Source organism: Carassius carassius, chromosome 12 (assembly GCF_963082965.1).
Source record: "Carassius carassius chromosome 12, fCarCar2.1, whole genome shotgun sequence".
NCBI classification, from domain to species: Eukaryota; Metazoa; Chordata; class Actinopteri; order Cypriniformes; family Cyprinidae; genus Carassius; species Carassius carassius.
Window position 1 is genome coordinate 32,335,788 of NC_081766.1, and position 22,742 is coordinate 32,358,529.

The window sequence follows — 22,742 nt, forward strand, 5'->3', positions numbered from 1 at the left end:
AAGTTGTGCTTCCCTTACCCTAAGGCAAATGAATGTATTTCACAATCTGGGTCATTATTTAATACAAAACCACACATAATGTTTCTACTGTATCTCTGCCACTCACTCTGATATTTAGTTAAGATGAGTGCTGCCTGTCACTGTCTTTAATCAGTTCTGTGAATTACTGGATAGTCATTCTTTATAAAGTAGCAACAATGTCGTTTGTAAAGTACAGTACTGTGCAAAAGTCTTAGGCACATTAGTATTTTCACACCAAAAAAGGGTTTTAAGCCAGTTATTTATATCTTTTGCTGTAGTGTGTCAGTAGGAAATATCAGTTTGCCATTCATTTTAACAATAATCTTGTGCGATTTTGAATGCACAAGCAGTCTGTCAACGGCAAAAATAAATGTTTGGAAATGTAAACTGATATTTTATACTGACACACTACAGCAAAATAAATAAATAACTGACCGAACGCCATTCTTTTAAGTGAAAATACTAATGTGCCTAAGACTTTTGCACAGTAGCTGGTGTATGTATAAAGTACGTATGATTAAATTAAGTATATTTTAATAAATGTAATTAAAGTATGTGTTCGTTCATATGTGTTAAGGGCTAGATTTTCGCTGGAGGAAACAGCTGTTTAGTGATGAGCGTTGACAAGCGAAAACTTTACAGTAGATGAGAAACTGACTGCTCCCTCGTGACCTTTTGTAAACTGTATTTATGACAAAGAACTGCACAGATACGGATATTCTAACAATCTATCGATAAACACATACCTTGTGTCTTCTGTTTGAGTCCGCTCACGCTGCTCCCCCGTGGTCTGCGGATTGAAGAGCGCTGAAAGATGGAAGGAGACCGGTCTGACGCCGGTTTCATATGAAATTTAAGGTGACTGACTCTGAGGCGATTGCAAATTTGTGTACAGTTTATGGAGCTTAATGCTACAGCCCCGCTAAAAAAGCCTAGCGACGCCCGTGTCATGATTCTGTCACCACTTACTGTTAGACTTTTATTTTGGCAACTAGCATCCAGCTTCCTGTTCCTGGCCTCGTAACTCCTCTATAATTTCCCTCATTGGTTTCACCTGTCTCCCTTACTATATAAGCCAGTCTTGCTCTTACCTCCTTGCCAGATTGTCTCATCAACTCATTGGTGAACATTCCAGCCAGTTCCTGAATCAGATTCTTGAAGCCTGTGTGAACTCTACCCTGCCTGGAACCTGAATTTTCTCTTTCTGCCTGAACCTTTATCAAGAGGTAGTAATTTTGATTGACTAGTAAATTTGCTGCTCTGGATTTGGATTGTCAGTTCATTCTGGATTTGGATTGTGGAATTGTTTTTGATTGGAAGAGGATAAAGGAAATTGTATTGCATTGTCTCTGCTTGTTCTCTACTCCTCTATTACTTCTCAGAATGCCTTCTAGAACACACTGGTAGACTAGAATTTGAAACTGAACATTTTCTGTGATGTGGCCAAATGTACATCGTCCTCAGAGTGACCACCTTAAGTTAACATTTTCCACATTTGGATGGCCTTCAGATGACTCGGAAGCCCGGTGGTCAGCCTTCCAACAATGCCATGTCTTCCACAACTACACTCAAATCATCCTCAGTCCCCGGTTTCTTAGTCAATTGCATCAGTTGCATAGTATCAGCATCTGGAAAGGGAGAGCCTTTGAGTCTTTGGAAGGAACTCGCCCCAACAAGACAATAGCCCCTTTTGCTCTGGAGGAACCTTTTCATAGTTCCTAGAACTACAGAAACACTGCAGAAACTAGGAACGATTTTAGTTATAGGAACTGTTTCATGGGTACTTATTTATAAAACAGTTATACCTGCGCTATAGGAACTACCAGTGACATACGTCTACGTTGACTGGCCAGAACACATGTGGGAAAATGTGGGCACCTGCCATTTTTAAAAAGCTGGATAAACACAGTAGGTTACAAGAAGGGAAATGGCAATAAATGGACAGACAACGAAGGCTAATCTCCACAAGCAAGGATTTATCTCACAGGCTGCTGTTTTAACCCCCAAAACCCTTGCCTTTGCAGTAGTTCTAGGATTGGATTTCATATTTTTCAGTGAATACAAAAGAAAAGAAACAAATTGATCAAAGCAGTATTCTTACTCAGAGCTACACTTGAATATATGAAAATATGAGAAAGTATGACTACTTGTGGTAAAAGGTGCATGGTGTGTGATGTGTGACCATTAATTGCAGGGAGTATAGCTATGGAGTGCATGAAATTTAAGAGTGGTAAACAGGAATTCATTCTGCGAGCTTGACCACACACTTCAGTACTAAAGACATGAAATTCTCTTCAGTCTGTGTGCAATTCCTGGCCCAAACACAGGGTCTAGCTGATGTGGCAGCATCTATATACTGACTAATTTATTCTGCACTACTCTCTCCTCCCTCTTTTTTAAAAAGATTAATGTGTGTCTGTGTAGGCCAAAATATACTTGGATTATGTGGTGTACAGAACAAGCCAAGTATTCTTAAGTATAATTTTATGAAGTATATCTCTGATAAGTACAAAAAATGTTGACTCAAAGTATACATGCTTATTTTAATTGAAAATAAGTATACTAATAGCACAGATGAATAAACTTCTTTTTCATAAGGGTATGCTTACACATGCAACTTTCATCTACAAGTCATAAAAGTAGAACTTCTAGAGTAAAGTGTTTGGCCCAATCCATTTTTTGATATAACATTGCTTGGTCAAGTCTTTTGCCATTTTTCTATCACTGGCATGATACACAACACTACCTATCTCAGCCTAACTTCACAATATAAAACAATATCTCACAATCTCAGCAGCTCAGATTAACCAAAAATTTTATAACAATATTTTGTTGTCCATTAAATCAACCAGTGTTTGTTGCTGTTCTTTTCCCAAGCTACCAGTAAAAAATATAAATATATTTCAAGAATATCTGTATTTAAAACATTACAATTACTGTACTCATATTTAATTGCAGCTGATATAACTTCTATTATTGTTTATTGTTGTGAAATTATTGTGAGAAACTTGATGTTTTTTAAGACATTTAATGATTTTGAGCTGGGTGGTCTGTAATCTCATTTTGAGTCTGTGGTTCTTAAGTATTATGTAAATGGTAATACAAAAATCCAGTAAGTAAATAAACATTGAGACACTGAATGGCTAAGAAAGAAAAATGTAGGAGCTATGGTGACTGACCTCTATCTTTTAAATATCTTCTTGTGCCTTGGCCAAGTAAGATGCGCCAAGCTCCCTTATTTTTCCTCTGTGTTTCAACATGGGTTGATGAGTGATTTATGGCTGCCATTCTGAGGACCATGTTTCCTTTAGCACTCACGCTATTTACTGTTCCTTGTCTTGTCTAGCTTTTTACTTGTGATAGCCACCAGTGGACATGGAAAAAAAATCATTGCCTAAATAACAGACACCTGATTCACCATAGTGGACACTTCCCAAGTGTTCATGCTGAAACCAGACAAAGTTGGAAGTGCGAATACTCAAGTTAAAACATCTCATTTCTGAGACCAATGTGTTCCATTTGTGGTATTGCATCTTTAAAACCCAGTCCTTTGTTGGCTGTTAACCATCTTGGATATTATATATAGGTACGCTTCTCACTTAATTGTACTTCTCTATTGATCCATCATTAAAGGGAACCCCAGGTATTAAGTCATATTTGGGTTAAAATAATGTAAATATCTCTTACTGAAATACTCTTAATAAAAAAATTGGAAAATTTAAAAACTAATAAAATAAAATAAAATACCAGTCTTAATACCCAGGGTTCCCTTTAAAGATCGACTGTAAGTTGTACATCTTTAAGCATCAACCCAATGGTTATTTTTCAAGGCAATTGGTTCAATTTATTCAAGTTGGTATTGGGATAATTCTGAACAGTCTACCAAGTTTAAAGTTGAAGAATACAGATTATTCTAAAGAAGGGAGCATGTGCCCCTGATTTTGTCATTCTCTGTAAATCTATTACATGGGTCTTATATTATACTGTAGGTTCACTAAAACCTATCCTGGAACAAGCTATAACAAAAAAATTTGTAATAAATCCAAATTATAGAGTGACTTAAAGTGGTTGCACACCAACGCATTCCACCCTTAACGCATTCCACATGTGTAAGGCCACCAGGAGTGATTTTGGCATACACGTGGTTCTAAATTTTGTCCCAAATTTAGAAGAAAATATTTAAATGCAAATTTATCAATGAACTGTTAACACAGCATAAAACATACAGATTTTAACAAAAATTTGTGAATCACAATGTTAGTAAATGAGATCCAGTGAAATGTAGGGAACTGAGCGAAGCACCTTTTTGATATTCTAAAAATAATAAAATATTGCACAGATATGAAATTTAAAAAAATGTTCAGCCCTCACAGTTCTAATACAAATGTCTAATTAGACCTTTACTACTATACTTCTAAGATTAGGATGATTCACCCACAGCAAATGCAAGCATGTAAGATCTGCCAGAACCTGAGGCCCAAAGGACAAATCCATGTTTATCTAAGTTGTCTCAGTCTGACAACTTAACCTAAGCTCATATCTCTGCCTGCCCTTCAGACATCTTGGCCTCAACCCTAAAAATTCATTATTTGATTAAATTGTTCATTTATTATGATTATCTTTTTCTAAATGTAAAAATATTGTCTATGTCTGAATTTCTGAATAACCTTAAGTAATAATTTGGAATTAATAAATGTGGTAAAAATGTTTTATCCCTGTTTGTAATAACCCATCTAGTGGTTTTGCTGCCAAAAAGCTCTTATATCTTTTTTTTTTTTTTTTTTTCATAGAAGCCAGTCCCGTTTGAACCTACATAGCAAACAGACTTGGCCCACATGTGGCCTCAAGGTGGCGCTGCTGGCCTCCTGTCGGCAATGGCATGTACCCTTTCAGCCAGAGCTGGGCCATGTGTGGCAATGACAGCACGGCGGGGATCCGGCAAACAATCTAAGGGCCAATTGTTGGTGGGAGGAGTGTGGCCCAGATCAGTCAGGTGATATGTGGCCCAAATCAGGCTAAGATCTGGCAGCATATTATGTGACCCATGATAAACAAGATAAATACAATATTGCATGATAATGGATAAATGATCACATACATTTTAATGAGGTGTAGTATTGTTAAAATGAAGTCTTTGAAATGGCAAGTCAAAACAGAATGAAACATTATCATTTAAAAATTAAGCAAATTAGTCAAGATAATTAAACTGCAATTAATAATTGTATTAAATTTTATATTATTATTCTTGGTACAAATAGTCTTAGAATCCTTACATGAAAAGAAAGAGAAAGAGAGAGAGTATTTAACCGTTATCATGTAATATTTATTTGGTTTACTATGGGACACACACTGATCTATAATAGAGAGTGGGGGCACATCATTTTTATTAGTATGCTGTCATTCACAAGCATTAAATAAAATGATCATGAAAGGATTTTATTTTTATTTAAATCCTGTATCCATGTGATGCTTGGTGTGAGGAACAGATCCAAATTCAAACCGCAATCACTGGTGATATGTATCTCCTTCCTCTGTAGCTATAGTAACTATTTAAAAATATGCCGTTAAGAAGTTTTACAACAAGTTTTACGGCAGCGATATCAAACGCTCATTGGCTCTTGTCGGTTTCGTCGGAGATTGCGACATGCCTTGTTTCTGGTGATGCATGTTTTGAATGAGAAATGTGCGCCTTGAGGGAGTGGATCAGGATAGTATTTTCAGCGTTTAACAACTTAAATTATGCCCTGCTCCTCACACTACTATTATATTCTGCCAGATGGACTGCAACTGCAATGCTTAGTCATTTGGACTACTGCTCTTTGTCACATCTGTAATAAATGATTATGATTAAGTTAAATGTGTCTATCTGTTTCGTTACTCTTATAGACTGTTTACTTTATACACTCACTCTTTATTGCTTGATTTGTTCTTTATAAAAATAAATAGAAAAACCAATGCAATATTTTTTTTTATTGCACAGTTACATGATGTATGGGTTTTAAGTATGATTTTCTATTCAGTTTAATGTACTTTATTGGCATAGTTTGTGTCTACATTAAAAACATGTCACAAAATGAAAAATTGCGATCATAGTAATATACAAGGTAATAATATGAAATATTAAAATTCCCAGACAACAATATAGTGTTGGCCCAGATCCGGCCCACATCTGGCCTGCGTGAAATCCATTCGGGCCGGATCTGGGCCGACACTGCTTGCTGTCTGGGTTGGGTCTGGGCTATATATGGCTCAGGTGTTGCTCAGATTTGGGGTTTCTGGTTTACTTAAGGCTGAGAATTGGCACCAATAATAAAACCTGTTTTGGCGCAGATCAGGGCCAGCTGAGGCTGATTAACTGGCTGAGATTCAGGCCGGTTATGGCCCATATGTGGCCGGAGTCTTTAATCCAGTTCTGGGCCACTTCAGGGCCATCATTCATTGCAGTACTTGGGCTGAGGGAAAAGTCATTGTGTGGCCCGGATCTGGGCCAGAAGACATTTGCTATGTGGGAAGTACCAATCATGTATGACAACTGAATATACTGGAGTTTGTTTTTGGATGAGTGAAGAGGATTTTTCTTGAAACCTTCTTGAATAACATGTGGTGATGTAGGTGCTGTTTGATTATTATTATAATTTTGTTTCTTTCTGACCCCAAGACTCAATCTCTGCGATTCTCCAGCTGTGGTCCTTGGAGAGTCTTTGGCCACTCAAATTCTCCTCCTCACTGTGCATTAGGATGATATAGACACACATCCTCTTCAAACGCAGATTTGTAAAATGTTTAGTTGATTGGAACTTCTTAATTATTTCCTTGATGGTGGAAATGGGGATTTTAAATGCTTTAGCTATTTTCTTACAGCCACTTTATATCTTCTATCTTTACATTATCTTGTTTTGCACATCAGAACTATATTCTTTACTCTTTGTGATGAATGATAAAGGGAATTTGGCCTTTGTGTCCTTCTATTTATAATCCTGTGGAACAGGAAGTCATGGCTGGAGAATTTCATTTTCCTAGTCAACCTGGTGTTCCAAAAAAATGGGAATATACTTCAGAGATATTTCACTCTGTGACGAGTGGGGCGGGGCCGAGGGACGTGGGAACAGGAGCGAGGCCGGTGGAGTGATTGGAGATGAGCGACACCTGCGACACTCGCCGGTCTCGAGTCCCACGGAGGAGATGGAGGGATATAAAACCGGAGCGACGACAGTGACGGAAGAGAGAGGACCAGGCCTGGATTTTAGTTTGTGTTTTGCTTTTTATTTGTGCGCATCAGTCGTCCGTGAGGGGCTGACGCGCTGTTTTGTATTTCTTTTGTCATTATTAAAGTTTCAGTTGATTGTCCGCCAGTTCCCGCTTCCTTCTTCCCGATGATTAGGAAGGTTTTATCATTACACACTCATAAGACTTCTAGCGGTGCCAATAGTTGTGGCCAACATGGATTGGAGAAAAACATTTATTTCATAATGAGAGTTTCCCCCCAATTTATTTTGTTGTATTTCAACGATAGGTTCGAATTTTTTTTTTTTTTTTTTTTTTTTTTAATAAATGGTGTCCTCGTAACAAGATTCGAGGGGAGCGTGTCATATACTTAGCCTAATCAACACAGGTGGACCACAATCTAGTAATCAATACCACAGTATAAATATCGCTGACTTACCTCTATCCATTGACGGTTTATCAGCATCCCTCCTCCACCCCATCTCCTCACTTCGAGTTCACCTTTAATAGATGGGGAAGGGGGGTACACTACTCTAGTAATTATATGTAAGCGTGAACTCGTGAAAGAGCAAAAGGATAAACAATGCAGATTAATTTTTACAGCCAACTTTGCTCCTATTTACCAACGGTGCCAATATTAGTGGTTGGCACTGTTAGTCAGATATAATTTGTGATTTGGTTCTTTTGAATTTGGTTTCTTTACCTCTACTATATCAAGACTGATATTGCTATATATGTTACCTGTACAGGTGCATCTCTATAAATTAGAATGTCGTGGAAAAGTTAATTTATTTCTGTAATTCAAATCAAACTTGTATATTAAATAAATTCAATGTACACAGACTGAAGTAGTTTGAAGTAGTTAGTCTTTGGTTCTTTTAATTGTGATGATTTTGGCTCACATTTAACAAAAACCCACCAATTCAACAAATCTCAACAAATTAGAATATGATGACATGCCAATCAGCTAATCAACTCAAAACACCTGCAAAGGTTTCCTGAGCCTTCAAAATGGTCTCTCAGATTGGTTCACTAGGCTACACAATCATGGGGAAGACAAGACTGCTGATCTGACAGTTGTCCAGAAGACAATCATTGACTCCCTTCACAAGGAGAGGATAAGCCACAAACATTCATTGCCAAAGAAGCTGGCTGTTCACAGAGTGCTGTATCCAAGCAAGTTAACAGAAAGTTGAGTGGAAGGAAAAAGTGTGGAAGAATAAGATATACAACCAACTGGCCAGCAAACTCACCATACCTGAACCCGAACATACTTTCCAGAAGGCCAACAATTAACTAAAGATTTTTTTATATATATATATATATTTTTTTTTTTTTTTTTTTTTATTGGTCTTATGAAGTATTCTAATTTGTTAAGATTGGTGGGTTTTTGTTAAATGTGAGCCAAAATCATCACAATTAAAAGAACCAAAGACTTAAACTACTTCAGTCTGTATGCATTGAATTTATTTAATACACAAGTTTCACAATTTTAGTTGAATTATTGAAATAAATGAACTTTTCCATGACACTCTAATTTATTGAGATGTACCTGTACATTGAATATGATAGTCTCTCCACAAACCCTTGTAGTTGCCTAGAAGCACTACCTGTGTAAACGTTACTCTTGCAGTGCAAACTCTTCCATTTTTGTTGCTTCTTCACCTCGTAGCACTTGATTTCACATACAGTCATAGGCAGAATGAAACACGTCTCATCACAAAGCTTCAGTGGAATGGGCAACTACACACCTCTGCTCTATGGGTGACTAATGAGGGGACTGCTGCATACTTGTGTTGTTTTTAACTTTTTAACTGCCAGATTATCTCACTTTCCCACCATTCTTGACCACATCAACCCTGTTGTTGAACTTAGCAGATAAAATGATGAGAATAGGAAACAGACTGCTTTTTGTGCATGCGTGTGTGTCTGTGTGTGTCTGTCTGTCTGCCTGTCTGTCTGTCCGTCCGGTTGGTATTTTTTCTACAGCCTTAATTTGCTCTAGTTGCACCCACTTCCTCAATGGTAACAGCTGTCAAAACGTTGCAAGATTACAGTACACCGCACAGTTACAGATGGAGCTAGAGCCTGGCACTGGACAGGAAGCTAGAAGGGTTGATACATGCTGGGAATAAGGTTATACAGAGTAAGGTGAGAGCAGCCCAAGGGATGAAAAGTGAATGCGATGCCCTTCCAATGCTCGTTATCCTTTAACATTTGTCAGACATCACAGGGTTTCTGTGATGATCTAGCTAACAAAAATTAACCATGTGAAAACTGAACATACTGTGACATACACCATTAGATTTAAACCACAAACACAAACTGTAATTGAATAAATATATTGAGACTCAAACGAAGTGTCCATACAGTTCGCTATTCAGTCTGTCAAATGATAATGATAAAGACTTTATTAGCAATAGAATTACTCTTTGTTTGTGTTGGTTCTGTAGCATTGACTAACAATAGAGAGGTAGCCAAGAAGTGAATGGAGGATTGCTCTGATGTGTCTTAACTGTAGGACCGCCCCCCTAACAAGAAGAGGGTATGTTTTATTAACTGGTTAGTTAATAAATTAAAATATCTCCTTGCTATTTTTTCCCAATATATTCATTTTGCATGCAGTTGACTGAAATAGGCTATATATGAAAGGCCCCCCAAGTACATATTCAAATAATTAAATTAATATAAACATGTGATTATTCAAATAGTGGCTTAAATGAACAGCTATTTGTCCAACAGAACATTTTTTAGTTGGGGGCAGTCCTAAGGTGAATTATTAATAATTACATGAATTACTGAAGTAGATTTTTCTGATATCAAATCACATTTATTAGCAATTTTCTTATGTTCTAAGCACATGAATGTTGTTGGGATACTCCGAGCTCTCTCACTAAGGCTTTAGTTATATTCACATACACAGCTGGTGAAGAACTTGAGGCTGTTGACTGAACAAAAGATCCTCAGTGGGGAGTTAGTGTCATAATCTGGCAAAGTTGTTTGACTTCTGATTTAACATAATCAGAGGTTCTAGAGCTATGTCAGCATGATATGAAACAGGTTTACAAAAACGTGTAAGCAGAGAGATGCATATAAATGATATTCTGCTTATTTTAAAAAAATCACTGTAGTGTTTGGTACCAAGACAATGTCATGATGTTACAAATGATGAAACTGTATACTTCATATATTTTCCCCCATGTCTTCTCCATCTGTCCAGATGTACAGTACATCTTCCTCTCAACTCACCAATTCTCACTAATTACCTCTCTGGTGGCGACAATCTCAACCCCATCCCCAATTACAGCCGGACATTGGAAGATGCTATTCCAGCAGGAGTTTAAAATGAATGACTTTAACTGAACCAAGCTTGTGGAATTCACTACAGATATGAAAGCCATTAAATAAAAGGTCATTACAGTAATCTGTCACTGAAAAAAAAGCACCTTGAGACAGCTGTTTCCTGCCTGTAATTACTCTCAGTGTCCCCAAAATAGGATAAAGACAAGAACAGGAATCATGTTGATCAGATTCCTGTTCCCCATTACTGTGTAGGTTTTCCAAATTTCAGAGTAAAGGGGGTCAGTAACAGACAGAAAGGTTTGTAATATCATATTGCATGATAACCTGCCAGCATAGGTTACTTGAAAAAAAAGGATTTTATCTTAATGAAACCCAACAAAACACTTTTTTCAACAACCTTTTAACCAATAGAAAGGAGGCTTTAGATGTGATGAAACATCCTGTAAAATCAGAAACACAAAATCTCAACATTCTTTTTAAAACTCTTTAATTATTTTCAGATTTTCTTGCCTTTGTTATACAAAGATGTTAAATAACTTAAATACATTCTTACCAGTCATTCATGATCAGTTTATACCTACAAGCTATACACATGAGGTAGAGGAAAATAATTTAGAGGAAAATAGTTTCCCATAAGACAAGAAAAAGTGGACAAAGACAAACTACTGACAAAAACTGCACTTAAAAGAAAAAGAATGCCTTTTAATAGTTACAGCATTGCACAAACCCTGACAAAAATCAGAATAGTGACCAAGCCATTGGAATTTGGAAAAATTTTGGGAAAAATTACTGTGCATTTGATCAATGTTAAGTATCTGTGATCCACTCTCAATGAATGTAGGTCTAAAACATTAACTAACTTGCCAGTTGTTTATTTTTTATATAATCAGCAGAGTAGTATAAAATAGTATAACATTTTACAGCCGTTATGCTACAAATGAGGAAATTTCTACAGCTAACTGGGACATATAGTATTATTGTAGGTGTGTAGTTTTGTTTTGGTTACAAACTAAATATGGTTAATCTTTGGTATATATTTCTTATAATAAATAAGGACAACATTGCATTCATACATAAGAGCAGAAGTGAATTTTACAGGGTTTGCAGTGGTTTTTTTTTATCTTGGGGGAAAGTTGTCGGGAGCAATAAAGTTGTAGGGGGAAAAAATGTCTACCACAACCCTAGAAAGCAAATAATCCCAATAACAGGCAAAATGCAAGAAAATATATAGAAAATCGTATTGAACTTTAAAAAATATACAATTAACACATACTCATAAACATTTAAATATAAGCTATATTTTGTCTCTGTGTGCATTTTCCTACCAAATTCATTTTATACAGGTTGCATTGGAAAAGGAAGAATATGGAACCAAGACAACAACAAAAAGAAACTTATGTGCTTTAACAATGCCTTCTGTCAATGAAAAAAAAAAAATATATATATATATATATATATATATATATATATATATTACTGAGAACATGCAGCATGCCAAAATGCAACTATATATGATATTTATATTGAACTGTATTGTATGTCATCATATTTAGTGAATCAAAACAGATGTGAAAAAGCAGCTGAGGAGAATTTCGTCTTATATGAATGTCATTGCTATTTTCTGTTCACTTCTGCTGTGGGCAGACACCATGACTGGTCAAAAACTCGGCATAGCTATTATGATTTTCATTTAGCATGCTAAAGTCTATGTTTGTGTTTCCATGCATTCTTTAATTGGCATGTCTCCCCATCAAATGACTATTTGGAATTCAGCTTGTTACTTTAAATGAATGAAAAATTTAATCTCTTCTTGGACAGAATTAATTCCTATGCACTGCTGAACCCCTTGGTTTTTGTATTCAAAATTTGCAACAAAATCTTCACTGATTTTATATATATATATATTAGATAATAGCATTTTTGTTATGCAAATACAGTACAGACCAAAAGTTTGGACACGCCTTCTCATTCAAAGAGTTTTCTTTATTTTCATGACTATGAAAATTGTAGATTCACACTGAAGGCATCAAGGGCTATTTGACCAAGAAGGAGAGTGATGGGTGCTGCGCCAGATGACCTGGCCTCCACAGTCACCGGACCTGAACCCAATCGAGATGGTTTAGGGGTGAGCTGGACCGCAGACAGAAGGCAAAAGGGCCAACAAGTGCTAAGCATCTCTCGGGGAACTCCTTCAAGACTGTTGGAAGAACATTTCAGGTGATACCTCTTGAAGCTCATCAAGAGAATGCCAAGAGTGTGCAAAGCAGTAATCAAAGCAAAAGGTGGCTACTTTGAAGAACCTCGAATATGACATATTTTCAGTTGTTTCACACTTTTTTGTTATGTATATAATTCCATATATAATTCCACATGTGTTAATTCATAGTTTTGATGCCTTCAGTGTGAATCTACAATTTTCATAGTCATGAAAATAAAGAAAACTCTTTGAATGAGAAGGTGTGTCCAAACTTTTGGTCTGTACTGTATGTGAACAATCCTTACTTGAGAAGCAAAAAGTCTTAATATCTTATTAATATCTTTTCTGTAGATTTGCAGAAGTACATAATTGTCTTGTTTTAAAGATATTTTACTGAGAAAAAAAAAACCAAGACAAATTAATTAATGAATAAAATTATCATTATTATTATTATTATTATTTAGTGCTGTCTATTTATGCAGATGTAATTTTAGTCTGAATCTTCAATGCAATACCGAAACTTTCCTTATTGAATCATTCACCAGATGGTTTTACAACATTTGAACAAAAATTAAATAAGTAAATTTGCTTAATTAAAGATTTGAAAAAAAAAGATAAAATACAGCGCTTTCCAGATTATGCATATTTTCACAAAGATCTACAAAGGATAATTACATAAAATTGTAACATTTATTGACAAAGCACTGAACTTGGCACATCATAAAAGTTTGAGTTTGAATTTTAACTTAAAACAACAACGTACTGTACCTCTACTTAGTCAGACAGGTCTAAACATCTTTATTCTGGAAAGTTCTGTCCAAAAGCGGTATGCATGTGCCTCAATTTTGTCTGTATACCACAGGAACATAACCATAGCTATTTAAAAAAAAAAAAACATTTCATAAATAAATAAAAGAGCTTCCAAGCTTCAGTGCGTGAATGGTGCCATTTTTCTTGTTGTCAGTCTCTCACTCAGTAGTTCATTCACACTAAACAAAGAAATAAAATAAAAGAGCATATATAATTCATTCATATATATTTTGTCATATCTTAATTTCTATATATTGTATTTACATGATGTGATCTCAACAGAGTTTGGCAATCTGTATACAAAGTCATATTCAAAGTTCGTTTTGCCACTAAACTGACAGAGCATTTAAATGATTAAAAGTCTGATCAGAAACTTAGATCCTGTCATTTGGTCACACAGCAGCATTCTCCATGCCAGCTGTTATGTTAAATAATTTTCAAAAATATGGAATTTCAGTGTTTATATTTTACAATATAGATACAGTATATGGACTTCTATGCCCATATAGTCATAAAAAAATATACCATGTCCAGCCTCTCTACAATTGTGAATAGATTTGATGAAATGATCATTGTTGATTAACATGCATGGGAATTTGTCCAATGTGGTTATTCAGCAAACTTAATTAGTAAAAGTTAACAATAGAGAACCACAGTCAAGCAGTACATCATCCACATTTGAATATAAAAAATGTGTTCAGCGTAATTTTCCAACATCCATATCTGCTGGCAAATGTATTAGAATAGCAGAGTTTGATTATTTCCCCCCTAGAAATGCAAGTTTGGGTCTCACATTTGCTGTCATGTTCATTCTCAACTCTTATTTGCACCCTCTAGCTGTCTGTGAAACTGACAGAACGTAGTGGCCATGAACCATGGCATATATCATAGTTAACCAGCATTGTCCTGAAAAGCACTGCTGCAATTATCACAGCAATGAATCAGCAGTTGGATGGACAGATCTGTCATCAAGTGGAAGCCTAAATCACTGAGCCTAAGCTCCTTGTAATATCTCTGAGATTTCTTTACCATCCAATGGCGCATAGTGGTTTCACTTGTTCCCTGAACAGTCATTTGTAGAGTTTGTTAAATGCCAAGTTTAAATCTTAAATAGACTGGCAAAGATTTCCACTGTCAAGCAAAAAAGAAATTAATAAAATAAAAATACAAAAAGGAAGGAAAAGCACATTTTGCATAAATTATATCCACAGAAAAACACAAATCAAAATTATTGCTTTCCTAAGGGCCTTGTCAAAGAGAATTACAACACAAAGTGAATGCAAGCACACAAACAATAAAACATTTGTGTGGTTAGTGGTTATTTAACATACTCATATAAGTGGTGTATATAATAGAATTATAATGTAATTTTATCTATGTACATATGCATATACACTCTTGTGTGGGTGTAGAATACATGTGCATGTAGAATAAATCTGACCCCATCATTTTTAACTGCAAATTCTGTCTGCAAGTTGGAATTAAGTCACATACATACACAACCTCTTACACAAATGGCTTGAAGCTATTATTCAAGACTGTCAAATCATTGGACAAACAATTGTCTGTCCAAGACTGGACTTCACTGCTGATTGATATCTTGGCAGATGAATTACTCCGTGAAATGTTTAATCTACTTCCAAGGTGTCTCTCAAAGCTGTAGACCATTCCTTTAGGCTTGGAATATTATACAGCTTTCATGCTGCTCCACATGGAAAACAGAAAAAAATGCCCTGCAAAACCTCTCAAAAAAGTGCTTTCAACTAGTTTGATGTCTTTGAGACCTTTCCCCAAACCAGGACAACTTGTCACTTCTCCTCTCTTTTTGCCTTCCACTCATTCACTGTTCTCAGACTGGTGAGAGATATTCAGCATAGTCGTGACAGTTTTTACCCCTTACAGGTGTAAACTTCTTCTCTTTGTGTGCACTGTTTGCATTCAACATAGCAGCACCAGCGCACCTGGCACTGACACGGTCTAGTCACCACCCGACTCTGAGTGTTGTGGCCTCTGCCGCAGCAGATGGCCTCACAGTTCTTATCCTTGTAGCATTTGCGGGCCATGGTGCCTGCCGAATACTTGCTAGGCCTACAAAAACTCGGTGAGTCCTCAATGTGAAGAAGGTCAAGAGTGCGTGGAATGAGGTCCGGCTGAGGGCCCGGAGAGGGCTGCTGCCCCTGGGATCGGGTCTGGGAGATCTCCCCCTCCCCAGTCGCCTCGTTGGTGGAGCTGACCACTCTGATTGAATTCTCATAGCGCTGCTTGAGCTGCTTGCCGATTTCGTGGAATGGTGCCAGCTGCCTCCAGCATGTTTGCACGGTACATGAGCCCGAAACTCCATGACACTTACAGGTGGTCTCCACCCCTGCCTTGATCACCTGTGCAGGACAAATGTTAAAAGTAGTCAGACTACACACATCAAAGGAATACATTCAAGATTTTTACCAAACATCAACATTTATGTCTCCAATTATCTCAGCAGACACAGCACAGCGCTCAGCTGCGATACATCAAAGACGCAGTAAGTGCTGTGTTTACCAAACCCTTATGTTGCCCCTCAAATTGAAAAATCTCTATGGGTCAGTTAAACAGATGGGCAATGCTATTTACAAAACAAGTATTTCAAAAGCACATTGAAGCAGTGACTTTGATGTTCCCACATATTTTGATTGTTTTTTAAGCTGAACATTTAACCACCACAGAGAAAGAAAGAAAGAAAGCTAAATGATTCAATCACTTTATAGTATACTGTATGCAGATAACTTCATGTTCCTCATTCATGTTTTTGTCTCACAACATTTCTCGAATTATTTATCATTCCCATGATCTACATACTTTTGAATATATCTTAACAGCTTACCTTTATTCCTACATTGCTGTTGTGCATATCTATCCGGGCGCGGAGATCCTTGTTGGACCTCTTACCCAGAAAGTCTTTGACAAATTTGTTGCTGTACTTGAGGTTGTCTCCACAGCCTCCCCACTGCCAAGCTTTGCGGTTCTCCAGGTCAGGAGCCTCATCACAGGTGCAGCGCTCCATACGGCCAGCGCTGCAGGCTTTGGCCATGGCATGGTTCAGGCCTGCTGAAGAGATGGCATAGAGGAATGCCGTCTCCTTGAAGCCTGTGAGGAACATGGAGATTAAGAGAAAGCCAATAGTTCATTCCTGACCTTTAATCCTGGGATTTCTCCTGGGATTTTACAGGGAATGCTAGTAACAGTTCCAAGCACCCCTTGAACTTCCTTTTGTTCAACAAGGACACATTAAATGAATGACAGTAAAGACATTACAAAAGATGTTTGATTTCAAAAATACTTTGTTCATCAAAGAAACCTGAAAAAAAAGATAAACCTGCAAAAACAGTATCATAATCAGTTAAATTTTATTTTTATAATCCACTTTAGACGTTCTACTAACTAGTTATTTTGCAACTACATGTCAACTAAGGGTATGTTTACAAAACAACAATGTACTACATAATGGAAAAGTTTTTACTTTTTTTAAGTTTATCATACAGGTGACAATCTTGCAAAAACAACAGCTGTTCTCATGGATCTGAAAATGACTAAACTGATGTAATAAGCATGCCAGGTCAGTAGTTGGTGATGTCACTTTGTAAAGAAACTTGTGCATGACGTCACTTTTTTCACAAATTCAAATTTTTATAGTTCACACGGAGACTATAATGGTATTGTTTTCAAAAACTTGCACTTTGAAACCCTATTTTAAAAGTTTGCACATTGGAAATACATTTCTCAACCTACACTTATTCAACACTCAAAAAATTTACCTACATACAAATCACTGCAGTTTCCAGTTGAAATGAACACTAAAACTTTTTCCCTAAGAAAGCCTAATTTTCGCACAATTCCTGCACAATATTATGTTCAAAACAATTCTAATATGCTGCAAGATTTGAAAACTTATACTTTTGAACATTAGCACCACATATACAACTTTATTTATGGGTTTTATAATGTAGTAGGTTTGCTCAGTAGCTCACACAATATGCCGTTTTCACTTGTGAAGTGAAGCACTCCGGTACGGAGGTTCACCGGTACAATCCCATGAAACAAATGTTTCAACAAAACAGCTCAAACCTGTGTAGAAGGAAGTAAAAATAACACAGTTGTATCAGCGAATGTGTTTTTATATCATGTTTGCATTTGTTAACACTATCAGGCTGGTGTAGTTGTAGTTGGGTTGGGTGTAGGATCAGAGATGCCCAAACTTTTTCTTATGAAGGGCCAAAAATCAAACTTGAGCTGTGGTCCCTCAGTCAATAAATAAGAATTAAATAAGAATAAGAATTGCATTATACCAAACTGTATTTTATTACAAGGTTGATAAATTATATTTATTATAATACATTTTCTAAGGTTCCCATCATTTATGAGTTCATAATATTTAAGAAATGAATACATAATATTTAAAAATGAATACAGGTGCTGGTCATATAATTAGAATATCATCAATATACATAAGAAAATATTACTCTGTAAACTGCTTAACTACTGCAGTTTTATTTTCAAAGTTTTATAGTTCAATTAAACAGAAAGTACTTTACAATGAAAACATATAAACACTCCCATTTGTACTACAATATAGTTCAATGCCTAATACAGCTATTCAAGATAAAAGCAACACAGCTATATGCTTTCAAAATCAGTGATCTCTAATGAGAGACATAAAGCCAGTCCTTATTTTTTAAATGTTTTCCAAATTGGGTGGCAGCTGAATTACTGACAAAGTCAGGATATTAAGTAGGTGAAAGTCAGTTATTTGCTTCTCATTTTACACTTGTTCAAGTTAAAACGACTGAAAGTTTGTTCACAGAGGAAGGTACTGCTGAACAGACATAATATCACTTGTGCTTGTTTGAACATGAATTTCATCAGGATATTTCGCTGACAGTGATATTAACGCATTACTTTTATTATTATTATTACTATAATGCTATATAAATAGACTTTCCAAAAGTGCATATATTTCATCAGTATCAACACTGGGACTGTCAATCAATGCAATTACACTGTTACACCAGTAGGTGGTGGCAAGGAACGGTCTTTGAGTAGTCATCATTAAACCGATCTCTTCATTTAACTAAGGCTGGTCGCACACTAGACGATTTTAAGACTGATTTTAAGCCCGATTTGCAGCCCCGAACAATCGGGGGTGTGGCCAGATTTGAGGCTTGTCGCAAACAATTTTTTGTCCAAAAATCCTCTATTGTGTGGTTCATTACAATTATTTATCTGCTCCCGATCGAGACCCATCATCCCCGAACTCAAATTGTAAATATCAAACATGACTCCTGATCAGTCTGCCTCTGACGTGATACCCACGATAACCAATGAGAGCAATCAAGTGTCACCTACCGTTGCGTGCTTCTATAGCTTAAGCTTGGCAGCCACAAACATGCAACGAAAGCAGAGAACATTACCCATATTCTTTTCTATACTTTGTTTTTCACTGTGAAACAGAACGTTCGACAGGAGAGCCAGCTGACAAAGTTGATTGTCCTCTATTTGTTTTTCTTCTCTAGTCACTTTTGATCTTGCGAGTGTCTGTGAGATCACGTGTCACTGTGAAATCTTTCCTACAATAGACAAGTGTGTGTTATTGCAGTCTGGTCAAATCGTCTAGTGTGTGTGTTCAGAGGATTATAAGGCAAAATATCAGTTGAATGTCTTCATGTCTGTGGTCTCCCATAGTTTTAAAATCGTTTAAGATTTGAAAATCATCTAATGTGCAGCTAGCCTAATACAGATAAAAATGCTGATTCATTCATGAATGAAACATGGTGTTGAAATTAATTTAACTTTGAAAGTCAATTAGTAAGGCTCAATCAACGATCGATGCATTATCTGGATAATGCAGAAGCTGATGTTTCATTTCATAGAGAACAATGTCATTGATTAAAGGGGCAAATTCCCCTTAAACACTGAAAGGATGCTATAACAAAGATATCGCTTTCATCTTCTGACAACTGATGGGAAACTGATTTACTAATATGACTTGACCTGAAGAATGACAGATACAGGTAATCTGTATTCTTTTAGAAGTGAAATCCATTTGAATTGTTACACAAGTATTACAGAAATTTCAATCTGCTTTTAGAACAAAATAATTAAAAAACATATTTTTTTATGAAGCTAGTGTCAAATATTTTACAGTTTTTCTCAGTTGCTTTGGTACATTTCTCGAATCATCCTTGAGATTTGCAAAACAGTAAGTGCATTTCTCAAAACAACTCTTAAAAATAGCAAAACACCATGGATTACCTGCAAAAGCCAGTCTCTTGCTCAAAATCCTTAGTTCATCTCTCAAATATAAATATCTGTGTCAATGAACATGTCAGTGCCATCGAATGACAAGTCCCTGTGTCATAGTTTACGGATAAGACAGTCAAATTGCTTAGTAATGTTGTCAATATAACACATTATATTACATTATAACAATATAACTGTACTCTGGAGGGATGTTCTGATGTAAACTATGGCAACATTTTGTATGACAGTTACTATATTGAACAGTATGCCATATGCTTATGTATGCCATATATCCATTTCAAAAGTACAAATTTACACATTTCTGTATGTGGGATATTGATTGAAAGAGACTGGATAGAATTCCCAGTTACACTTTTACTAGTGGTCTGACCCAAAAAAACAAAAAAACTTTGCAATGCCATTGTGATATAGAAAAGGAAAAATAAATTTTCAGAATTTGTAACTCTTGTGTTGTCCTCTGTCTACACAGTATAACCTTTCCAACTGAAGATTCATGAGATGAACCTTTCATCTATTTCAGAGAAATGGTTTATCATTGGTCATTATCATTATCATCTACATTCTCTTCATTAGTCAAGATTCACTTGCACAATTCATGCCAAATTGACAAAAAGTCTAATAATAATTTGTAAAAATAAAAATAAAAAGTGTGCTTGGCAGTTTATGACAACTAGATGAACCATTTTGTATTTAATGACTTATACGATGACCTAAAGACTAGATGTTTTGAGGGGTAAGACTATTGCACAGAAAACTGTATAATACATTTTGAGCGACATGACATTAGCAACTAATAATGTAGGTAACCGCAGATAAATGTGCATAATCAATTGCACGAATGTACAAAAGCAATCGCAGTTTGTTCAAAAGAATCAGAAACTGGTTTTGTGATGTGTATAAATGACTAGATGATGTGGAGGTTGTACAAGTAGTTTTGAGAATTTCATTTCTGATTTAAGAAATGCACCAAAGTGACTGAGAAAAACTGTAACAAGAAGGGACTGCATGAAAGAGTTGACACACCATGGCATACTGTTTTTAAGATGAGTAATAATGTTAGACCGGAGTGGAGAGCACTGTACAAGCCACTGTTAACTAAAAGAGCTGGAGATCTACAAAAGCGGATTCTGCATGGCATTATTGCTGTTAATGCTTTTATTTCTGTTTTAAATCCAGATGTTAGCAATGAATGTCCTTTTTGTTTTCAGCTAGAGACTGTTTTTCATACCTTTTTGTATTGTTCAAAACTTATGTCTTTATTTGATGGTTTGCAAAATCTTTTTAATTGTTTTAATGAGAAGTTTTCTGTCCAAACTTTTGTTTTGGGCTTTAAATATGTTCAAAAAACGAAAGAATGAGTGTCAATTGCTTAATTTTAATTTGGGTAAAGCCAAAATGGCTATTTACATTAGCAGAAGAGATCAAATTGAGTAAAACATTTATTATAATGTTGAAAGGGTGTTGATAAAAGGCTATGATAAAATCAAGGCTTTTAGTTGATTTTTGTTTTTACAAAGTTTACAAAGTCCTTAAATATTTTTGAAAGAATATGGTGTAACAGAGGAGCTTTGTGTTCCCTTTCAGTCAGTCACGTTCGACGTTACGAATGGGATCTCGCCCGAGAGCCCAATCACCTTCGAGTGGTACAAAACGAGCCAATGGTACACAAAGTACCTTGGTCTGCGGGATTTGCATCGCGAGCTCCGCCCCGCAGAGCGGGTATATAAGGAGCAATGCGAGCAACTCACATTCAAGCTTTCGCTTCAGAGCCGAGCACATCGCTTGCTGCTATCACTGGAGTGCTACAAGCAAGAGCTGGTGTTGGTGTGACGGCGCGATTCAGCGGTTCGTCTGGGTTTCCTGCGACAGCTCCCGCATTCCCCTGATCGCTTCAACACCTCTGAAAGAGCAAATTTCTTTCACAAAAGAGATACTGGCCGATTTGCGTCTTTTTAAAGATGTCATTTCGCCCGTGTGTTTCTGGGTGTGGTCGATACATCGCTCCTCGTGACGGCCACGATCGCTGTGTCACATGTCTGGGCTTCCAGCACGCTGAGACTGCGTTCGTGGATGGCTCATGTTCTCATTGCAGGGACATGACCATCTCGGCATTGAGATCGAGACTCGATTAACTTAAAAGGTATAGAGTCCCCTCTGCCACACCCCGTTCTAGCTCTTCTTCTCGTAAGAGGGCTACTTCGGCTGGTGGCCAGGGTGATCTGAGGGTTACTGTGTGGGCTTCCCAGATGAGCCAACCTCGTCGGGCCACACGCCCCTCACATACGACGCAGCCGGTTGAGTTTCTGGATGAGTTTGCTGGACCCTCTCAGGCTCCTGACATCTCATTCGGGGCTCGCAAAGATGACCGTATGTCAATCGCCGCAACACAAGGCAGACTTGAGTCCTCAGGAGATGAGGATTCGACTGCGTTGCCTCCCTCGGGAGTGCCGAGGTCCGATTTAAGTTCGATCCCAAGCTGACGGCCGTGCTTTCCCGGGCAGCGGAGAGCATCGGGCTTGAGTGGAATCCTCCGCCCTGTACCGAGCACTCGAGGCTGGATGATTGGTTCCTGGGGGCTGCTCATGCGGATCGCCAGCACCCCCCTCTGGTTCCTTTCTTCCCGGAAGTGCACAAGGAAGTAACCAGTTCATGGAAGGCACCTTTAACCGCCTGAAACCGTTCTGGTACTTCCTCCGCCTTCACTGCCCTCGATGGCGGGGCGGTCAAGGGGTATGCTGGGATTCCCCCGGTGGAGCGTTCTGTTGCGATGCAACTGTGTCCACAGAGCGCCTCCGCTTGGCGTGGTGGTCCCAAGCTGCCCTCCAAGGCCTGTAAGTTCTCATCCACGCTTGTGGCCAAGGCTTACAGAGCTGCGGGCCAAGCCGCTTCTGCC

The 22,742-nt window shown here is 37.2% G+C and overlaps 1 protein-coding gene across 1 annotated transcript in view; it reads right to left on the reverse strand.

Annotated features, from left to right (window-relative positions):
- Positions 1-13,042: 13,042 nt before the first annotated feature.
- LOC132155262 (protein Wnt-9a-like) overlaps positions 13,043-22,742 on the reverse strand; it is a 45,427-nt gene continuing 35,727 nt past the window's right edge. The window contains exons 3-4 of the mRNA XM_059564141.1: positions 16,416-16,678; positions 13,043-15,933 (exon numbers count right to left, since the gene is read on the reverse strand). Coding sequence (XP_059420124.1) covers positions 15,445-15,933; positions 16,416-16,678 — 752 coding nt within the window. The 3' untranslated portion in view covers positions 13,043-15,444. The remainder of the gene's footprint in view (positions 15,934-16,415; positions 16,679-22,742) is intronic.